General features: G+C 46.4%; 1 protein-coding gene across 6 annotated transcripts in view; it reads right to left on the bottom strand.

Annotated features, from left to right (window-relative positions):
- Positions 1-20,938, bottom strand: part of LOC126187518 (neurexin-1a) — a 2,258,738-nt gene that overhangs the window by 2,066,237 nt on the left and 171,563 nt on the right. For all 6 annotated transcript variants that reach the window (XM_049928650.1, XM_049928652.1, XM_049928651.1 and 3 more), the window contains exon 2: positions 16,663-16,707. In XM_049928650.1, coding sequence (XP_049784607.1) covers positions 16,663-16,707 — 45 coding nt within the window. The remainder of the gene's footprint in view (positions 1-16,662; positions 16,708-20,938) is intronic.

Here is a 20,938-nt window from a genome sequence, read left to right as displayed (position 1 = left end):
TTCATCCAGTCCCAAACATGCTCAATGGGGGACAGATCCGGAGATCTTGCTGGCCAGGGTAGTTGACTTACACCTTCTAGAGCACGTTGGGTGGCACGGGATACATGCGGACTTGCATTGTCCTGTTGGAACAGCAAGTTCCCTTGCCGGTCTAGGAATGGTAGAACGATGGGTTCGATGACGGTTTGGATGTACCGTGCACTATTCAGTGTCCCCTCGACGATCACCAGTGGTGTACGGCCAGTGTAGGAGATCGCTCCCCACACCATGATGCCGGGTGTTGGCCCTGTGTGCCTCGGTCGTATGCAGTCCTGATTGTGGCGCTCACCTGCACGGCGCCAAACACGCATACGACCATCATTGGCACCAAGGCAGAAGCGACTCTCATCGCTGAAGACGACACGTCTCCATTCGTCCCTCCATTCACGCCTGTCGCGACACCACTGGAGGCGGGCTGCACGATGTTGGGGCGTGAGCGGAAGACGGCCTAACGGTGTGCGGGACCGTAGCCCAGCTTCATGGAGACGGATGCGAATGGTCCTCGCCGATACCCCAGGAGCAACAGTGTCCCTAATTTGCTGGGAAGTGGCGGTGCGGTCCCCTACGGCACAGCGTAGGATCCTACGGTCTTGGCGTGTATCCGTGCGTCGCTGCGGTCCGGTCCCAGGTCGACGGGCACGTGCACCTTTCGCCGACCACTGGCGACAACATCGATGTACTGTGGAGACCTCACGCCCCACGTGTTGAGAAAATTCGGCGGTACGTCCACCCGGCCTCCCGCATGCCCACTATACGCCCTCGCTCAAAGTCCGTCAACTGCACATACGGTTCCCGTTCACGCTGTCGCGGCATGCTTCCAGTGTTAAAGACTGCGATGGAGTTCCGTATGCCACGGCAAACTGGCTGACACTGACGGCGGTGGTGCACAAATGCTGCGCAGCTAGCGCCATTCGACGGCCAACACCGCGGTTCCTGGTGTGTCCGCTGTGCCGTGCGTGTGATCATTGCTTGTATAGCCCTCTCGCAGTGTCCGGAGCAAGTATGGTGGGTCTGACACACCGGTGTCAATGTGTTCTTTTTTCCATTTCCAGGAGTGTATATTATCCGGAATGTCGAATCATGATGAAGGCAGAAAGGTCTTCGCAATGCTACCATTGCTCCTGCCTCAGCAGCCAGATACACTTGTGACAATTGCGGCAAGAGATGCCGTGCTGCCATTGGCTTGACAAGTCATACGAAAAAATGCAACGCATAAAAATAGAGACACTGCAACAATCATCTACCAAGATGTCGTGGCCAATAGACACATATATATATATTATTGCAACAGTGCATATGGAGTACATGTAAAGATTACATTTACAGATCAATAGCAGAAGCGGTTGCGAGGAAGCAGGTGTCGATCATGGCTGAAACACGTGTACTAGTGCGTGCAGCAGCCTCCACGGGCGGCAGTGCAGGCGCTGACTGTGGCGTCCAGTCGGTCCTACAGATGGCGGATCCCGCCCTGTGGCAGTTGCGCCACGCCTGTTCCACCTGTCCACGTAGTTCTGTGAGAGGATTTGGCTAACGAGCTGCACGAGTCACGCCACGAACCATCGTGCCCGGCACGTCCTCAGTTGGAGATGGTGCTGGCCACGACAGCCGCTGCGTGTCACGCAGGGCCCGTCCAGTTTCACGTGCAGTCTGCGAGCGGGCACTATACTGCTGGAACGACACGTCGCCTTCCTGCCGCAACAACGGCAAAAGAACGGGCCTATCAACATTCCGCACATACCGATCACTGGTTACCGCCCCCTCCAGAAACACCACAGGTGAACGAGAGCTGTAGCTTATCGGATCCTAAAGCCTCGGAGGGGGGCCAGTGTGTGTCGGACGAATGCACACTCTGGGACAGCGCTTACCGTGTCCACGTCACACACGCAGACGACCGTCTCCTGCGTGCAGGCATAATCTGAAGACGACGACACGCCGTTCTAACTCCCGAGTGATCCTCTGACGGCAGCAGTCCAACAGGGACCCCGATGCTGTGCGGTGAGTGGAAGACGGGCTAGAGGTGTGCACGCCCGCAGTCCCACGCTAATAACCGGTTCGCAACAGTTCGTGTTGACACGTATGCTCTGGTAGCTGTACAGTCTGCCATTCCTGTCCTTATTGTACGATCTCGTCTGCGGGAGTGTGAATGTTCACGTGCCACTGGTACCAGCGTCGTTGCAAACTGACGCAGCACGACCAAGTCGTGCTGCAGTTCTCCAAAAGGACGATCGCGCCACTCGGAAGGCCACAGTTTGAGCCCTTTGAAACGCGGTCACCTGGCTGTAGGGAGCACCGTGGCACAGTTGCCCGCGTGCTTCGAACGTTTGCACCGCACTGAGCTTTCTTTCTGGCTGTGATCATTCCCTATTGAAGGGTAGACACAGGTGGTGCTCTGGTAGCCATCTCAATACGCAGTTTGTTGCCACACGACGTTCAAACCGTTCTCAGTATTATATCAAAGGCGACGTGTCTTTCCAGGTGTACTATTTTTTCCAGCAGCATACAGTACATAACGAGGAAACGTTATTAGCAAAATTTCTCAAGAAGTTCTTGACTAATTCAGTTCATATTTTTACACGATACTCTAATACAATTTCGGATGAACATAGACTATATACTTCTTTAATGTGAGAGGTACACTACTACCCGTGCAATTTGTCAACCTTGAGAATGGGGTAGTCGGAACGCAAAAAAGGTCGGATGATCAGAAAGAACACAAAAATACGGACTTAGACTAAAATAAACAATCTCTGAACTCAAAAATGACTACTGCACGTATGCAAATTGCTCTCTATAGTAAAAACGTAGCAGTAAACCGCGCAAAAGCTGTTATTATCACATATTGAAAAAGACCAATTCTGTGTAGTATTTATTTACTCTTCTGTACCGTACAGCACGTGTGTACAGCACTGTAAAAGCTAAAGGCACTCTACACGCCAGTAAAAATTTACGTAGGAAAAAAGTCAGTTATACACTTTTCTGTATCAGATAAAATTCCAGATGCCGGCCGTAGTGGCCAAGCGGTTCTAGGCGCTACAGTCTGGAACCGCGCGACCGCTACGATCGCAGGTTCGAATCCTGCCTCTGGCATGGACGTGTGTGATGTCCTTAGGTTAGTTAGGTTTGAGTAGTTCTAAGTTCTAGGGGACTGATGACCTGAGAAGTTAAGTCCCATAGTGCTCTGACCCCGCCGGGAATCGACCCGTGTTCGGGAAGCGAGAACGCTACCGCGAGACCACGAGGGCGGACAAAACAAATATATACAGAGCTGTAACGAACACAGGAGAAAATGTCGTAAAACCACCGAACACTAAGCACTAAAAATTTCATATGTGCAGTACTGAACAAAAAACACGAACAACAACAGAAACGATTCGAGAGATGACGGAGGTCTAAAACCGACAAGCGGTAACAATTATCTGTAAACAACGATACAGTAAACGGGTAGCGACTCAACGCCACCAGTCGGGGAAAGTTTGGCTCGAGCGCGTTCGGATCCACCACAGGGTGGGATCAGCCGAGGGTGGACGAGAAGGGTTCTACTCCACATATGTGTCCGTATAAGACACGAAGGAGAGGCAAAAAATTCTTCACCGAGTTGCTTCAATTTTTACACGATACTCTAGTAAACGTTCGAACGGACATAGGCTGCATATTTTTAATATATAGCGCACGTAAATATATATATGTAATAGATAAATGGGATACGTTGTTAGTAAATATCCAAAAAAGAGGGGGAGGAAAAGCAGTTGCACAAATACGGGGGGGGGGGGGGGGGAGAGAAACGGGACAGAGCTGGACAGAGAGACGGGAGATTAGGGCGTATATATAATTCCCATGCATTCTGAGCAATTGCAAGGCATTGTCGGGTTCGCTAGTTCATGGATAAAATCAACGTGTAAGGCATAATTATGACTGTAACGGAAATACGGCGAATAGATGGTAAATGGAGTTATTTCCAAGATACAAGAAAAGACCGCGGAGAGATAATGGGAGATGGGGAAATGAACTAACACACGAAATCAATACTTGCTTATACTTGTTGCGACGGTTCTGCAAAATTGCAGTGCATCAGTTAAGGAAATCGCATAGTTGATGGTTATGTTGCCTTTACTACAGCACTGCTAGAGTGGATTCCTATAAAGGTGGGCTAGTGGAAGAAACAGAGAGAATTAACATCATTACAGATCAGTACAGTTAATTCCTTGATGTCGTACTTCCAACCACACATTGTCATCACCATCCTATAGTCCTCATCGGTACGGCTCATACGAAAGTTTAGCAGAAATTCTCAGAGAACTGATATGGAAGTCATTGGAAGAGAATGTATTACACATTCTCACGAAAGCCTTCAAAGTAATCTCCAGAAGCGGCATTCGTAGTAGACCTACAATTCTGCTGGATGCATAATAAATCGTGGGTGTTATAATGAGATGGGAAATGTTGAGGAGTGTACACGGATATAGAGACAGTAGTTATACCTGGCTGTACGAGTGGAAAGTGTGGGGCGCTACTGTGCGCGACGCCATGCGAAGTGATCAGCTGTGTGTGTGTGTGTGTGTGTGTGTGTGTGTGTGTGCAGGCGTGATGTAAGAGGACTTCCTAATTACGACAACCGGTGGTGGTTTAACACCCAAGGGAATGAGTGGATTTGCTCCTTATTCCTGGAAGTGAATAGCGATCGCAGCATAGAAACTTTTATTGTTCCAAAGCGACCGGTTTCAAAGACTTAGCCTGCCACCATCTGAGCTCACGGGACAAGTTATCAAAGTGCCATATTACATTACCTGAAGTCAAAGCGCAAAAGGACCTCCACAAATACACACATCCTGATTAAAAAAACACATAGTTGATAAGCACAAGACTGTTCAAACCGGTGATCTGGGAACAATAAAAGTCTGTATACTGCAATTGCGGCGTACGAAATGTGTTCATTTCTTGCCATTTTATATTCTGTAAAGATTGCGGCAGGCAAGCATCGGATACCGCCGACAGTTGCGAGGCTGTAACGGAAGACAGCACTTGGCGACTGCCAACAAAATTTGCACATAGTTTTGAACCTGATCGAATCTTTTGTCGCTGACACACGACACGAAATAATTAAAGGAAAAACAAAAAAGTTATCACTTACTCTATTTTCGCTGCTGATGCGGAACAAGTTGTGTACAGCTAATTCTGTTCGCAACACGTTTTGCAGACAGTGCCTCCGCTTACCTGCAAAACTAAACGACTATACGCCACGTAGTCCAGCAGACACGACGTCTCAGACAATTACGTGCGGCGCGGAAAGCCAGGTTTTCTTGAAACCGAGCGCACAGCAACCACCCACATCTTACTCGTGCGGCGCTCGAAAATGGCAGCACTTAACGACTTACAACAAACGTCAAACATAATATCAAACATTTTTTCAACGTTTTGTGGCTTACTAAATATTTCTTCTTCACATTGTAAAATTTAAACGTCAAACGTGACATTTTAATTTATCACTTCTTTACTTTATACACCAGAGTTCGATTCCTCAAAGTTTCGGGGGTTGGCACGGTATTGCTGGTACGAGCTATAATACATAACGGACACACACACACACACACACACAGACACAAGCATAAATCGCTTTACATATTCCTCGTGTTGGCGTTCGGAAAAGTTGCAAGAACAGCGAGCGCACCGGAAAGTCAGCCGGCGCTCCTAAATTGTGACAACGCGATGAACTTCTGAATCTGACGAATGCCGTATCGAGTGGCATTTTGTACGATACTTTCAGCTGGAGACGAGCACTTAAGTATGGCTTTTGACAGTGGACTGCTCGAATGCGAGAGTGATTTTTAACGTAAAAACGTGATTTTGGTTCTCTTCCACTTTGTTTTAATCGCTTCATCGAAATCTCACAGCCGGCCGCGGTGGCCGTGCGGTTCTGGCGCTGCAGTCCGGAACCGCGGGACTGCTACGGTCGCAGGTTCGAATCCTGCGGCGGGCATAGGTGTGTGTGATGTCCTTAGGTTAGTTAGGTTTAAGTAGTTGTAAGTCTAGGGGACTGATGACCTTAGAAGTTAAGTCGCATAGTGCTCAGAGCCATTTGAGATCTCACATTTGCACTACGGGGACTAATGCGAGCACTGCCAAGTGTGTGAGATATCTGTGTTTTGCGGTATTATAATTACTTTAAGTAGCGGGTTGTGGTACTGTCGAGGGAAAGTATAATGGCACACTGACGTCACTGACTTACGTATAATTTCCCTCAGATGGTACTTATCACGCGCTATAGTGAGGTTTTTGCACAGTACTGGAGTTTTTCGAGACAGTACATTTGGCTGCCACCACTAAATGAAATTCAACAGTCTCGATTTCTTATTCTCGAGCGATTGCAACATAACTCGCAAATTAAGTGCACCGCTGGCCATTGAAATCGGAGCAGCACCGATACTGCATGCAAGAAATGTCCTACAAAAAAGTGCAAAATATATTGCATTACCGATTAGCACTGTAATGTGGCCGCACAATACACGTAGGAGTAAAGTGACGCATACATTGCGCATATAAGGAGTAGTTGCGCAGCTGCTTTCTCGTGTAGACGTTGTCCGTTTGCGAGCTGACCGTCTCGTGTCCTGTAAGGAGGAGAAGGCCGCGCCGTGCCCTCGCCCTCGGCCTCGGCCTCGCCCTCTCACCCTGCCTCCTCTGATAAGCGGCTGCCGCGTAGCAGAGTGCGGGTGGGCGGCTGCGGCTGCCGCAGACACTCCAGCGCCGTGCCGCGTCTCCAGCAGCCACACCACGTCCCTCGCACCTGGAAGCCGGCATCCGGGAACACACCAAGGAAACGTAGAATCTCCGAGTCCACAGTGCCTGCCAAGTGTGTTGTTGAGGTCATCGGTCCCGAAGCTTACACACTACTTAATCTAGCTTACTCTAACTTACGCTAAGGACAACACACTCTCATGCCCGAGGGAGGACTCGAACCTCCGATGGGGGAAAGCCGGGCGGACCGTGACAAGACGCCCTAGACCTCACGGGTACACCGCGCGGCATTTCTCGATGGCACGAAGACTCACAAGGGATACCTTTGACCTCGAACGCTCGGAACCGCACGAAACCCTGCTAAGAATAACACTCGATCACTAAAAAAAATAGTAGTCTGTAGCATTTCCACGCGAATCCTTGCATTCAACAACAAGTGACATTTCAGGAGAGAGGAACAAAGTAGCAAGATATCAGTACCATCAGAGGGAAATTATACGTTAAGTCAGTGACGTCAGTGTGTCATTATACTTTCACTCGACAGTACCACAACCCGCTACTTAAAGTAATTATAATACCGCAAAACTCAGACATCTCACACACTTGACAGTGCTCGCATTAGTCCTCGTAGTGCAAATGTGAGATTTCGATGAAACGATTAAATTAAAGTGGAAGAGAACCAAAATCACGTTTTTACATTATAAATCACTCTTGCATTCGAGCAGTCCACTGTCAAAAGCCATACTAATAATACTATAATAGTGATATAGTTATGTCAGTGTCGTAATTTGCCTTTCGCCAGGTATTTTGCAACATAGGCGAGTACTTTGCTGAAGAAAACTGATTCTAAATCACAGCCTGAAGTTTGATAATGAAATAACGACCGTATTATCTTCACTCGTGGCTTGTCATATTGTAGTCTTACAAAATCAGCAGTCCTTCTGATACAGAGCTTATACAGTGTGTTCGAAAATTCCCGGAACAAACTTGTTGAACTTCTGTTTGAGGAACTCAATTAGGCGTGACGCAGTACAATTACTAGGCAACAATTCGAAAGTAAGCATAATGAAACATCTATTTATCACTTAAGCACATTTGTTTTTATTAACAGGACCATCAACTCTGATATTTTTCTCTTTCTCTCAGCAGACGTGGACACGTTAAACATCTGAACTGAAACCGTCGTAAAGCGGAAACGGTACGTTTCTGAACGTGGGTTCCTATTCAAAATATTATGCACTCACTCCCTTTTAAAAGGTTGTAACGGGAATTTCCGATAACCCTGTATTGCCGAAAGAAGGCAACATCAAGTGGTTGGCATATTTTGCTTTTTTTTCGCTGGCAGTATGTTCAGCATAACAGCTTTGTTTCGAAAACATACTCACACAAGGGTAAAATCTGAATGATCTTACCATAAATCACATAGCAATAGACTTTTTCACATGTTACGTGTTCGCCGAGGACTGAAGTTAGAAAACGCGTCATATATTCTTTGGTCATTTTGAAGTTTTGCCTGCTTCCCAAGGAATGTTTCATGGGCACGTCGTTTCAAGTTTCTCTCTAACATTTGTGTCCAAAGTCCCTTGTGCCTCTTTAAAACAGACGTACAGCTTGTCACCGACAAGCCGTTGCTTAGCTGTGGGTAAAGCTGTGTTCAGACTGCAACACGCTAGCTGTAGTTTTCTTTCCTCTGTGAGACAGTGTCGACGATGAACACATTTGAACCTGGAATTGACTCTGGACATTGATCCAAACATTTCTCTTCTGCACACCCTGTTCTATCATACACACGTTCACTTCCTCCACAATCTGCGTCTGCTATGCCGTATTCATCCCTGAGATTGTCGATAAAAGAAATCGAAGCTTTAAATTTGCCCAAGCCAACCATTTTAGACTCTTCTACTGTCAAAATTTCGAGTGCCAATAGTGAACAGTAGACCCTTACGACCTCGATCTATCAGATTGAGATTTATTGTTTGTAATTGTGCCAGTCTGTTTCCTTTGAAACGAGCTCCGCTCGCCTTTTGTTAGAACGAACTGTGTCTCCCCGATCCCGAATTCATTTCCACATTCAGCACGTCGAAACTTTGTCTCTAATGCCTGTACCACATTCGTAACCTTAATTCTCGTCACGACATCACCGTACACAGTTCACACAGTAACCACACGCGACACACTACAAGAGACATTCGTACTGCTGCTGCACCATTCCTGCAAGCCGGGCACTTGCGAGAGCAGCCACAACAACACGCCACCGTCTGATAGCGGTAGCAGGCAAGTACGGGCTTTGCATGGAAATGACAAAGATCGCTGTCGTTTTAATGATCGAGTGATAGTCTAAGCCCGGTTTCTTGCGGTTTCTAGCGTTCGAGGGCAAAGATGTCCCTTGTCAGAATATTTCCTTTGAGAGCGCAAACTTGAAAAGGAGGGTTTCCACGATTTCTCGATCTCGAGTCCCCGGTCTCGTTTGAGCAGGTTTTCTGCTGATTGTATTTTACAACGGTACTTTGCGGGCAGGCGTGTCAATTAGCATCACATTAATTAAAATGGGGGATAAATAGACTTTATTTTGGAAGAATTAAAAAGGGGAAGGTAATACGAAACTTTAACAACTGCACAGTATTACTAAGAAGCAATGTAATGAAAAGTAATAAAAAGCAAAGTAGCAAAGACCAAGCGGGACAGAAAAATATAGAGGTGCGTTTGTTTTTTAATACACATAAAAGAACATGTAACACATTATTGAGCTCTCTACCTTCAGTTATCGCGATCGGGCTAGTCTATGAAAAAGTGGTACGCGACTGCGAAATTCGTTAATGAGATTATTTAAAGACTCTTCAAGTACGTTTAAAATACATTACGTGTGACGAGGTGATCAGAGACGTTTATTGTCGGGTGAAGTGAAAATGATTCCGACAACATAATTCGAACTTTGCTGGGAAAAATACTCTTGGGAAACTATTATGGTTGTGGAACCCACGAAAGTCGTACGCAACGGAAAACTATAGTTCACATAATTCTGCATTTTATAACATTGTGAAACGCGTGTGCGCGGAACATTAAGAGGATCTTGTCCTTGGACGGTTGCGGGGGTAACTGATACAAACAACGCGCCAGCATAAAAATAGTTCGCTTATTAACTACCAGATATTAATTAACGGGGACCTAAAATACTAAAAACAGTGCATACACCGTTAAATTGAACCCTGCGTGTGAAAGACAATCACATCGAACATTTCCAGAGCGAAGAATAGAGATTGAAGTGCCGAATTGAGAGCCTGGGTCGTGTCGATATTTGGACATTATATGCCACGCGTTATTCAGAACACGGTATCGACCAGTCTAATACTGAAAAGAAGGATAGGATGATCACCTCCAATCACTATTCATATTTCATATTTATTTTGTGAAAAGAAAAATGTTAATAAACAAACTACATTTCACTTTTATCCACGATTTTGGCTTCATTACAGAGTCTTGACTACATGTTAAACAATATCTGTGGAAGTTGTATACAACGTATCGTCACAATATTTAGCCAACCAATATTGTGGGACACCAAAACCGCAAATGCATGAAATTGTTCTTACATCGGATATATGATGTCTGAGTGCGACGAACTATATTGAGAAACTGAACATCCATTACGTACTTGCAGGTTTATCTGCGAAAATGATCCTTGTCGGTACATCAGCATAGAGTTCGAATAGAATCACTGGAACATTGCAAACCATTCAGATTAATCGAACATCTAAATACGCATAATGCTGATATCGTCAGGACGTGTTCTTTCTCCTCACCCCCGTGGCACATTGAGCTAGCGTCACGAATTTTCAAACGTCCACTGCCACGTATGAAGGCGAGTGACACCACGAGTGCTAACGTCGATCGAGGGGTGTCATCGTGATCGTATTGAATGACATTGAGCGGTCACAATTTCCACAGATTCCTTCAACACTGAATCTCAGTAGGATAAGGCTGTGGCCAGTACCTTACCTTTACCGCAATCGATGGAATAGCCAGTGGAAATACAATGTTCATCTACTTCTGGCTTATTAGGCTATAGAAAACACTCGTTTTACTCGTAAGTGCATCAAGCTTAATCTGTGGCTAAAGCTCTTGTTACCAACGGTGTTACCGTTCATACGAGTTTATGTACACTTTGTAAGGTGATTTTAAAACTTGCAATAGTCTCACTTTGAGAATGGCTGTAACGCTGTCAGCCGAGATAACGGAACACGATTTAAAAATATCCGGGACTCCCGCCGAAAAATGAGGGGATGTTCGATCCGCAGTGAAAACTCGAAAGAACAGAGGAAGTGGGTCAGCCAGCAGCGCGGCACGGTGGCGTCGGCTCTCCAGTCGCAAACGCCTACTCAGCAACGCAGCACTCTTTACTATCTGACGTTTCCGTACACGAGGTCGACGGCAGCCGACCACCTCCCGATCGTCGATAGCTGTTACGGTAACAGCAGACGACACACTGTAGTGCAGGTACTCAGCGTAAAAGTTGTCGAGGCTAAACCAATATTAAAAAAAAAAAAATAAAAAAATAGACCGTCCAGTTCAGAGTTTATAGATCCAAAAACACAAGGGAATATGTAATAACACAAAGAACCGTAGAATACTGCGGACTAATTCAAAGAATTACACAACTGTGATCCACCAAAAGAAGAATTTATTTTTGATAATGTAATCCAGATACAACAATACTCAAAGCCGTCAACAATAGAAGAAATCAAAGAAATCACAAAACAACTTAAAAATAACAAACAAAAATCAGGAGAAGACAATATAGTTCTGAATTGAGGGAAAGTCTAGTAACATTATTGTATGTCTAACAAAAATCATTAATGAAATTTGGGCGACAAATTACAAGATTTAGGAATGGGAGGTCTTATGCAGAGCAAATACTGTATCCAAAGAACACAACAGAAATTAGGAAAAGCAGAAACCTGAAATTATGATAATTTTAGTAGATTTTAAAAAAGCATATGACTCTGTAGATACAATGCACTGATCAACATTTTAAGGAAATATGGACTCCACAATAAAACAAATGAAATAATTAATGGAACTTTAAGAAACACAACGTCAAACCTAAAATTTATGGGGGAACTGTCAAAAATACTTGAAACAAAATCAGGAGCAAGACAAGGAGATGGTTTCTCACCCATACTTTTTAACTGCGCCTTAGTGAATGTGGTGACAGAATGAAGCAAATCCATCAATACTAAGGATGTTCAACTAGGAAGAATCCAAAATAAAATTACCATAGATTGTCTACCTTTTGTAGATGATGCGGCGTTAATTACTGATTCACTGGATAATGCCAAAGAACAAATCAAAGAACTACAGAAACAAGCAGACAAAAAAGGAGTAAAAATATCACTTGAAGAAGCACACTTCGTGACAGATATCAGTGACGCCATTGAAAATCTTAAAATTCATAATCACAATGTCTAAAAGAAACTGTTTTAAATCCCCAGGAGAATGGATAATAATCAACACAATAGAAAATAGAGTACATAAAATGGAAATCGCATTCCAAATGACCAAAAAACAGAAATAAGACAAAAAGTTTTTCTGGAACACAGAACTAAGACACTACCATATCCCGAAATACTGTCTGCAGCAGAGAGTTAAACTAACAAGATTTAGCGATCTCGAAAAACTGGTAAATGTGTTGAAAGAAGAATTCCAAGGAAAGCAGTGGACCTAACTGATGTAATGAGGAAAAGAAGACTACAGTTCTGTGGCCACATATACAGAACTGATGATAACAAACTAACCGAACAGTATAATAAACAGCTACAAATCCAAAGTTCCCACTTACCACACAACGTTTCACACATGTGCACCTGGAGATCGTGGTACCGCTTTTGCCGTCGGAAGGATACCGTTATCTCCTCACTGCGGTGGACCGCTTCACCAGATGGGCAGAGGCGATTCCGTTATCGGATATTTCTGCAGAAACGGTGGCACGCGTATTTCTTTCATCTCGGATCGCACGTTTCGGCTGCCCTTTACATGTCACCACAGACCAGGGGCGTCAGTTTGAATCGACGTTGTTCTCAGAATTGGCCAACCTCTGCGGGTTCCAACATCATCGCACCACAGCGTACCACCCGGCAAGCAAGCGGATGGTGGAACGCTGGCATAGAACATTAAAAGCTGCATTAATGTGCCATGCTGAATCTCGGTCGTCAGCGTTACCACTAGTTTTGTTGGGCCTACGCACAGCATTGAAAACGGATTTAGGGGCATCCACCGCAGAATCGGTTTATGGAGAACCCTTTCGACTGCCTGCAGAATTCTTCACCGATAAAGAAGGGGCACGACAGACCGAATTGCCGTTTACATTGCAAATGGTACGCGAGGATATGGCCAGACTTGGCCTATCTCCTGTCTCGAGACATGGAGCGGTAAATGCGTTCGTGCACAAAGATCTACGCTCATGTACACATGTGATGCTACGGACGGACGCTGTCAGGTCACCGCTGCAGCCTCCGTATTCTGGACCCTACAGATAATCTCACAGAATGAACATACCGTGCAGATAGATCTAAATGGAAAGAGTCAAGTGGTATCATTGGGACGGCTCAAACCTGCACATATGTGACCGACTGAAGAGGACGCAGAGGTCAGGCACCGAGCGCCACCCTCCACACCACTGGATCAGGCTGACACCACCTCGCCACCACAAGAGGCGGCACCGCCACTACCAGCAACGGAAGCTGAAGCCAATGCCTTCAGTACCCACAAGAGCTGGGCGTCGGCTGAAATATAAATACCCCTTCCTACATTCCCGCAGCTCCGCTCTATCGGAGGGGGGCTGTGTGGGAGTCGCCAGCAGAACATCCGTAGACGCACGGTGAAGGACAGCACTATTCTTTGGCGGCGCGCACAAGGGACAGATTGTTTATTCTTTGATTATATATAATAGTTCTGTTGTTATTGATTCAATGTTAATATGAGCTTATCGTTGCAATAAAAAAAATAAAATATTATAGCCTAACTACTTCGTGAGTCTTTCTGAAGATTGTAATAAGTAGTACGTGGCTAAAGACTCTAGGTGAGGAGAATAAACCGCAAATGCAGAAAATGTCAATCTTTCGAATTACAGTTTGCTATTGTGTAAACTGTAAAGGGTTTACTTTAAAGGGATAATGGATATACCAGTTTGTCATCTTATTTGTGTCTTAAGTATGTTTTACGAACGTCGTTTGACGTACCTGTTTCTCGAATCGGCCTTGCTTCCGCGCAATCCACTGCATAAGGCGTATCGTGCACAGCAGCGTACCTAGAACTTCTGGCGTGCTAGGGTGTCAGAAGTCCCAGCTTCAATGTATTAATCTTTTAGCTGTAATTTACATGTTAAAATATATAATACAAATGCCTCTGTTGTAAAATTGACCTGACTAACGGCAATGAGCAGAAAGAGAAACCCTTATAGACAAGCAGATATTTAGATTGCTGGAGCACTTTTCTAAAGACTACCCTATGTTAAAGACACTGACTAGGCTACTGAATTTTAAAAATAAAGGCTTGGGTAAGAACAAATACGCGGTGATGTTTTGAAGTGTCTTATATTCTTACCGGAGATAGTACTTATCAAAACTAGAAAAAAAATTCTATGATGTCCGGAAACAAATCCTTGCCGTGGAAATTGCAACGTAAGATAGCCATCTGTCCGTTGCAGTACAGGAGATGCTCATTGTTAAATGTCCCCGCAGGCAGAAATCTACGGGATTAACGTCAAGCGAACGGGATCCCCTCCACAAGTCCACCGCACTTTAGATGTTTTGTGTAAGGTACTCTCGACCGAGGCGGAGAAAGCGGCAGTGAGTGGCTGGAAGAGACGCCGACTGCCGCTCGCCGACGACACCGGTAAAATGGGCCGCTGCCCAGCTGCCCAGCTGCCCAGCAGGTGTCTGGCAGCGGCTCTGCACGCGCGCACACCTGCTAGCCGCCAGTTTCCTGCGCGCCTGTCGCCCAGCTAGACAAACCCTGCACCAAGCGCACGATAGCATTTCAGTATTCTATCATTTACTAAAGTACTGACGTTATCTGCCCGCCCTTAGGCGAAGCGTTTAGATTCACCATGCATTCTACCACAAGTTCCTCTGCTCCCTAAAGTCGCAGTTCTGGCGCGGATCCTTGTCCCGTAACATCCAACGACAGTCTACGCATTCAAAAGCTGGCATGCAGAAAATTGCACTTTTAATGTTTAAGTTACAGTTTATTAAACATACTAAGCCTGACTAATGTGATAAGCTACTATCGACTAACGTGACAACATGGTATCAAACACACATTCTTACCTGAGCTGTATCTCACAAAAAAGCAATTTTGTCATTGCAGACGACTAATGCAACACAACAGAGCTTCACATTCTACAGTATTTGAAACTTTTTCCTTTGACTACTTCGCACTCTGACGGGATAAGCTTCAAGTCATTCTCTCCAAATTACGGCTGTCGAGTCAAAAACCAATCTTGTAGCTGGTGGTATCTGTTATTGCTCGCTACGAAGGAGTAGCTCCGTCTCTCCTGCCATCCGGCCACTGATGTAATAAGACATAGCTTCCCTTCCTAACAGAAATTCAAAAGATCTAGCAGGACATCTTTCAGCAGTGCCACACGCTGCAGAATGAGAGACTACGGAGAAAGTGTAACAGTGTAAAAATATCTAATGACGAAAAGGATCGAAAACACAGACCTTCACAGGTGTTCGGTTTACAGATTACCAGATTACTGTGGACCCAAAGTGGGCGGAGGTGGAATATAAACATGTCCGCAACAAAGGACCACAACTAACACAGACTCTCAGCAGACACAAAAATTGCGAATCAGTTTGTAGCTGCACAGACGACTGTCTCAGCATATGGAACCGCAGTCCATCTCACAGAATGAGTTTGCTGGCCAACTTGTCCAAGTCAGCATTTAACAAATAAATGAAATGTGCAAGTTAAAACAACTGCGACCATTACGTAAGGAAGTACCGAAACGTACTCCTCTTTGTTCTATCAGGCTATCTTAGGGCGGGTTTCTCTCCTGCCTTTCCTCTTCCAGATTCTCTTACAGCAAAACCGACACAGAGAGATAAAGATGCGAATTGGAGAGGAAAAGGAAATAAGATTAAGGTTTAACGTCCCGACGTCGATAATTTCATTGAAGGTGTATCACGAGCTCGGATTGGGGAAAGATATCGACAGCGCTCTTTGAAACAAACTACCCAGCCGTTCACCTTAAGCGACTGGCGGAAACACGAACGTACTGTATATTCCACGAGATTTCCGTCTTACAACCGGATGACGTCGACACTTTGCCACAATATTTCGTCTGTCAGTCACTCAGCCATCTCTAGCTGAACTTTACACTGCAAAACGCATACGAAGATGGTTGCACGGCTGTCTGCCGAAATATTGTGGTAAAGTGCCGACGTCATCTGGCTGCCAGTCCGAAATCTCCGGGTATCTCACTTCGAGAATCGACCGAAACCTGGAGGCCACCAGTACGGGTGAAGTGGCGAGTAAGCGTCCAGTGTGTGTCTCACCGCTGTCTCACATCCCTCAGTAAGAACGGTGTCAGCAGTAACCACCCAGACAGACTGCGCCGAGCTCTCCGGCAGCTACGCCAGCATTCTCGTCCTTGAGACAAAATCACTGAAATTATTGTTTAAATTGGTTACAGGTCTATTTAATTTTATTTTACGTTGTTACAAGAAGCTGGAAGCCATACTCGATGCAACGCGCTGTGCGGTGCCACTACAGTTTACAAGTACACACATCTGACACACGTGTCTGGAAGCGAGTGCGGGAGGGTGCGGTGAAACGCAACGCGTGTTCTAGAGTATAATACAGTAGAGTAGAGTACAAGAGTGGCTGACTCACCCTAGCCGAGCGGCCCGGCGCGCCTGCGCAGTGGAAGCCGCCGCACTGCAACACACAAATAGCCCCGTCACCGTCACTTGCCCGCTCAGGTCACGTGGCCGCGGCGCGGCGGTGGCGGCGGCGGCGGCGGCGGCGCGCAGCTACCTACCTCACCTCGCCTCGCCTACACTACTCTACACTACCGCCTCCACACTACTGCTGCCTGCCCAGCGCCCACCTCACCAGCCTAGCTAACACGATCACTGCTCCGCACCTATAATCCACTTCAAATTAGTTCGAGTCCAAAGTTTCGGCGTCGTCGCTATAGGTAGTCTCCGCAGGCAGCCCGAGAGTTCCGCTTCTGCCGCGATCTCGCTTTAACGTCTCCATCTGCATTGCGTAAAAGACTTTCATTTTACCTAGTAGCGGAGTTCTGGCAGAATGCCAACACTTTAGGCTAAAGGAAACCACTCACCAAAAAGAAGAGGCATTAGGTCGTCGTCAGGGGAACACACAAAAGAAGAAAGAAAATTTGCCAGCTTCGGAGTAATACTTTTTCAAGCTAGAGTACAAGTGCAAACAAAAATCACACACATACACATACACACACACAGCTCACACACACACACACAGCCGGTTTGTCAGCAGGTGTTCGGGCTAGACAAGTGATGCACGGTTCTTAGAGACTGTGGGGAGCAGCGCAGGTCGGGCCGAGGGGAAACCGTCACATGGAGGGTGGGGAGACAAGAGATTGAAACAGGGACGATTTTGCAAGCAGAGGATGTGTCGCTAGGATAGCTGTCATCTGCACAGTTCAGAGAAGCTGGTGGTCTAGGGAAGGATGTAGATGGCCTGGGTTGTGAAGCAGCCATTGAAATTGAGCACATTATGCACAGCTGCTCGTTGTTCCACAAGGTGCTCAACTTCGTCTCAGTGACAGTTCGTCGGTAGCCGTTTATCCTGGTTGGCAGCTAAATAAAGTTATACTGACATTAAAAAAACTGTGCAGTATTTACAGTACATTTGGTGTATGACATAGCTGCTTTCACTTGTGGCCTGGCCTCTTGTCAAGCGCAATAAGCCTGTTACAGGTCTAGAGTAGCAAGTGCCAAGTAACTGGATTGGGAGGGTCTCGTACCTTGGTCTTCCACTTCCACCAACGCCGAGAATCAACTACAAAGCAGATTCCCCCCCCCCCCCCCCCTCATCCAGCATCGTGTTGTAGTGGATGACTGACTGAACTGTATCCTTCACCAGGGCTTTGATTATTTCTCATCCTGCCCTGAAATAAGAGACATTCAACCCCTCCTACAGTGGTGTTCCGTCGACTGCCCAACCTATACAACATTGTAGTGCTTCCCTAAACTGCTTCCATTCCCAAGCCTTTGTCACAGAGATCGTATCCTTCTGGTATATCGAGGTGGTCTAGCGATTCTAGGCGCTCAGTCCGGAACCGCGCGACTGCTACGGTCGCAGGTTCGAATCCTGCCTCGGGCATGGATGTGTGTGATGTCCTTAGGTTAGTTAGGTTTAATTAGTTCTAAGTTCTAGGGGACTGATGACCACAGATGTTAAGTCCCATAGTGCTCAGAGCCATTTGAACCATTTGAACCTGCCCAATCCACCCACCCAGCACTCCCTGCTGTACTCCAGTCACAGACTTCCTGTACCCCAACAGAGTACAAGCCACCTTTGAAATCAGCCATGCCATACACCAAATCTGCTGTAAACACTGCACAGTTTCTTATGTCGGTTTGACTATTAACCAGCTGTCCACCAGGATGGATGGCCAATGCCAAACTGTCGCTGAGAGAAAAGTTGATCACCTCACGGCCCAATGTGCAGCAGAGCGTAATACGCTCAATTTCGATGGTAGCTTCACAGCTTGGGCCATCTAAATCCTTAAGTGCACCACCAGCTTCTCTTAACTATGCAGATGGGAATTACGCCTGCAACACGTCCTCTCCTTCCGTAATCGTCCTCGTTTCAGTCTCTGGGGTAGCCCAGTGTCCCCCACCCATCAGGCAACAGTTTCTCCAGGCTGTCAACTCCTCACAACTGACATCCTCGTACAACCTCCAGTCTGCCGGCCGTGCGCCACTCGCCTGCCCCGTGCACCTGCCAACCCTCCCTGCCACTGCCACTTCCCTGCCTGACAAACCGGCTGCCTCCGTCTGAGCCACTATCTACCCACCCAAAACCCTCGCCCTGCGTCCAACCTCTCTGCCCCTCTGCCCTGCCTCCCCTACACAACCTCCACCGCAGCCTAATCCATTTGCCAAAATGCAGCACAAGCATTACGTGTCCAGCCAGTGCCATGTAGGGGCACGGGCATGTTTATGCGCGTGTTTGAGTGTGTGTATGTGTGAGTGATTTCTGTGTATGTTTGTTCTCTAGCTCGAAGAAGGATTACTCCAAAATCTAGCATATTCTCTCTCTTTCTTGTGTGTGGCTGACGACGTCACGACGCTTCTGCTTTTTGGTGAGTATACTCTAAAGTATTTAATTTTACCTACGGTGTCTCCGAGTATAACAAAAATCAATTCTTTCAAAACTACTGAACACACTGAATTATCTTTTTTCGTTGATTAGTAAAATACCTCATTTGACGACAATCCTTTTCCGCATTTCGTGACACATTGCGTTCGCATTTTATAAGCTTCGGGAAAAAGCGTTTTGGTTTGCAATTCTGTCGATATTTAACTCACTGCAGGCATGAACAATAACAGCTTTCCATAAAAAATCACGTACAAATCCTAAAATTCTCGGAATAGTTCTCCTAGCACGTCAGAACCCAGTGCTAATTTTATTTAGGTTTGAAATTTTGGTGTTTCCAAATAGACGAAATTTTCGTCTCCGGAAAAGTTTCGTACCCGAGAAGTGGCCGGCGCAGTGCTCTGCGAGCCACCTTCCCTGTCAGATGCCAGCTAACTTGTACAAGGGTGTGAGGTCTGGTCGACAGGGACTCCGTACACAACGTGGACAACGTTACACTTAACAAACAATTTTTAATTGGCGCAAGCAATCATTATTTGTCGATTTATTATTTACATATTACTACTGCAACGCCTTACACGCATACATAAACCTCACTCTCAGGCAATCATTGGCGTGCAGGAACTCACATAACCAGACACAACTATCTTAATGATAACAACCTCCTGCCAGATTTAAATTAATTTGTGATTGCTAAATGAAGCCAAAGTCGACATTTTATACCCAGGAACAAATTTCACTAGCAACATAATCTAAAGAAATTGTGGTTATTAAGCCATGCGTGGCTCATGTTCCGCCATCATGTATTTTACACCCTGTTTTTAATGTACTTCCACCTCACTACGTTAATTTAAATTACTACTGTCACTGAATTGCTGCTTTGCCTGACCGTGAGCGGCGCTAGCAGTCCATATCAATATACCCCCTCTCATAGTATCTTTGCTCGACTGCTATTACTTCCCAGTCATCGTCTGTCGTAAGCCAGTTCGGGTCGCGAGCTCGGGCTGCCACTCAGTTGGAACGCGTCTGGAGCGCAGTCCGGACCTGCCAGTGGGGGAGTTGTAATGCGGCGCTAGCGCAGTCGGGTTGGAGCAGCAGTGAGGTCTGCGCCGACATGGCTCGGCCGACCACTGCCGCCACGCATCCCTTGAGCCGCGCCACGGTCTCGGTGGATCGTCGGTCGGTCGTCCTACCGGACGACGCGTTTTGGATCGCCGATCGTTCATGAGTCGGCTGTGTGTGTGTGTGTGTGTGTGTGTGTGTGTCTGTGTGTGTGTGTGTGTGTGTGTGTGCATCGATTCCCAATTTGTCTTCGTACGTGCTTTGTTACTGTTGGATATCGTTCAGGTATTCGTGCAAGTGTTTGTCAGGTTGTGTATGTTCTCGGCATTCTGAAGGGGGTCGGTCGGAAGGTGCGGACCAAGGAGGATATCTCCACGTGGCGCAGTTGGCTGGGTCTGCTGGCGGTGCCTGCGCATTGTCAGAGAGTGTGTGGAGCTGTCCAGTAGCTACGAGCTTCTTGGCCGACCGACCTAGGACATCAAAGTACCTAAGCCACGTCTGTTCTTGTCGTGTCGTTCGTTTCGGTGGTTCGCTGTTGGGGAGGTTTTCCTGTGAGCAACATCGAGTGTTTGTAGTGATGAAATCGAGCTGCCGTGTGGTGCAATAAACTATATTGGTTCACTACAATTCAAGTTCACCAGCGGAATTTTCTGCCTTGTGGCCGTTAGTGTTCCAGTTACCTGTTCTGGCCACTAATGTAATTTCAGGCAGCGTCCTCTCCTTACCTGTTGTCGCTGTC

This window comes from Schistocerca cancellata, chromosome 5 (assembly GCF_023864275.1).
Source record: "Schistocerca cancellata isolate TAMUIC-IGC-003103 chromosome 5, iqSchCanc2.1, whole genome shotgun sequence".
Lineage (NCBI taxonomy): Eukaryota > Metazoa > Arthropoda > Insecta > Orthoptera > Acrididae > Schistocerca > Schistocerca cancellata.
This window is presented reverse-complemented; position numbering and strand designations above follow the sequence as displayed.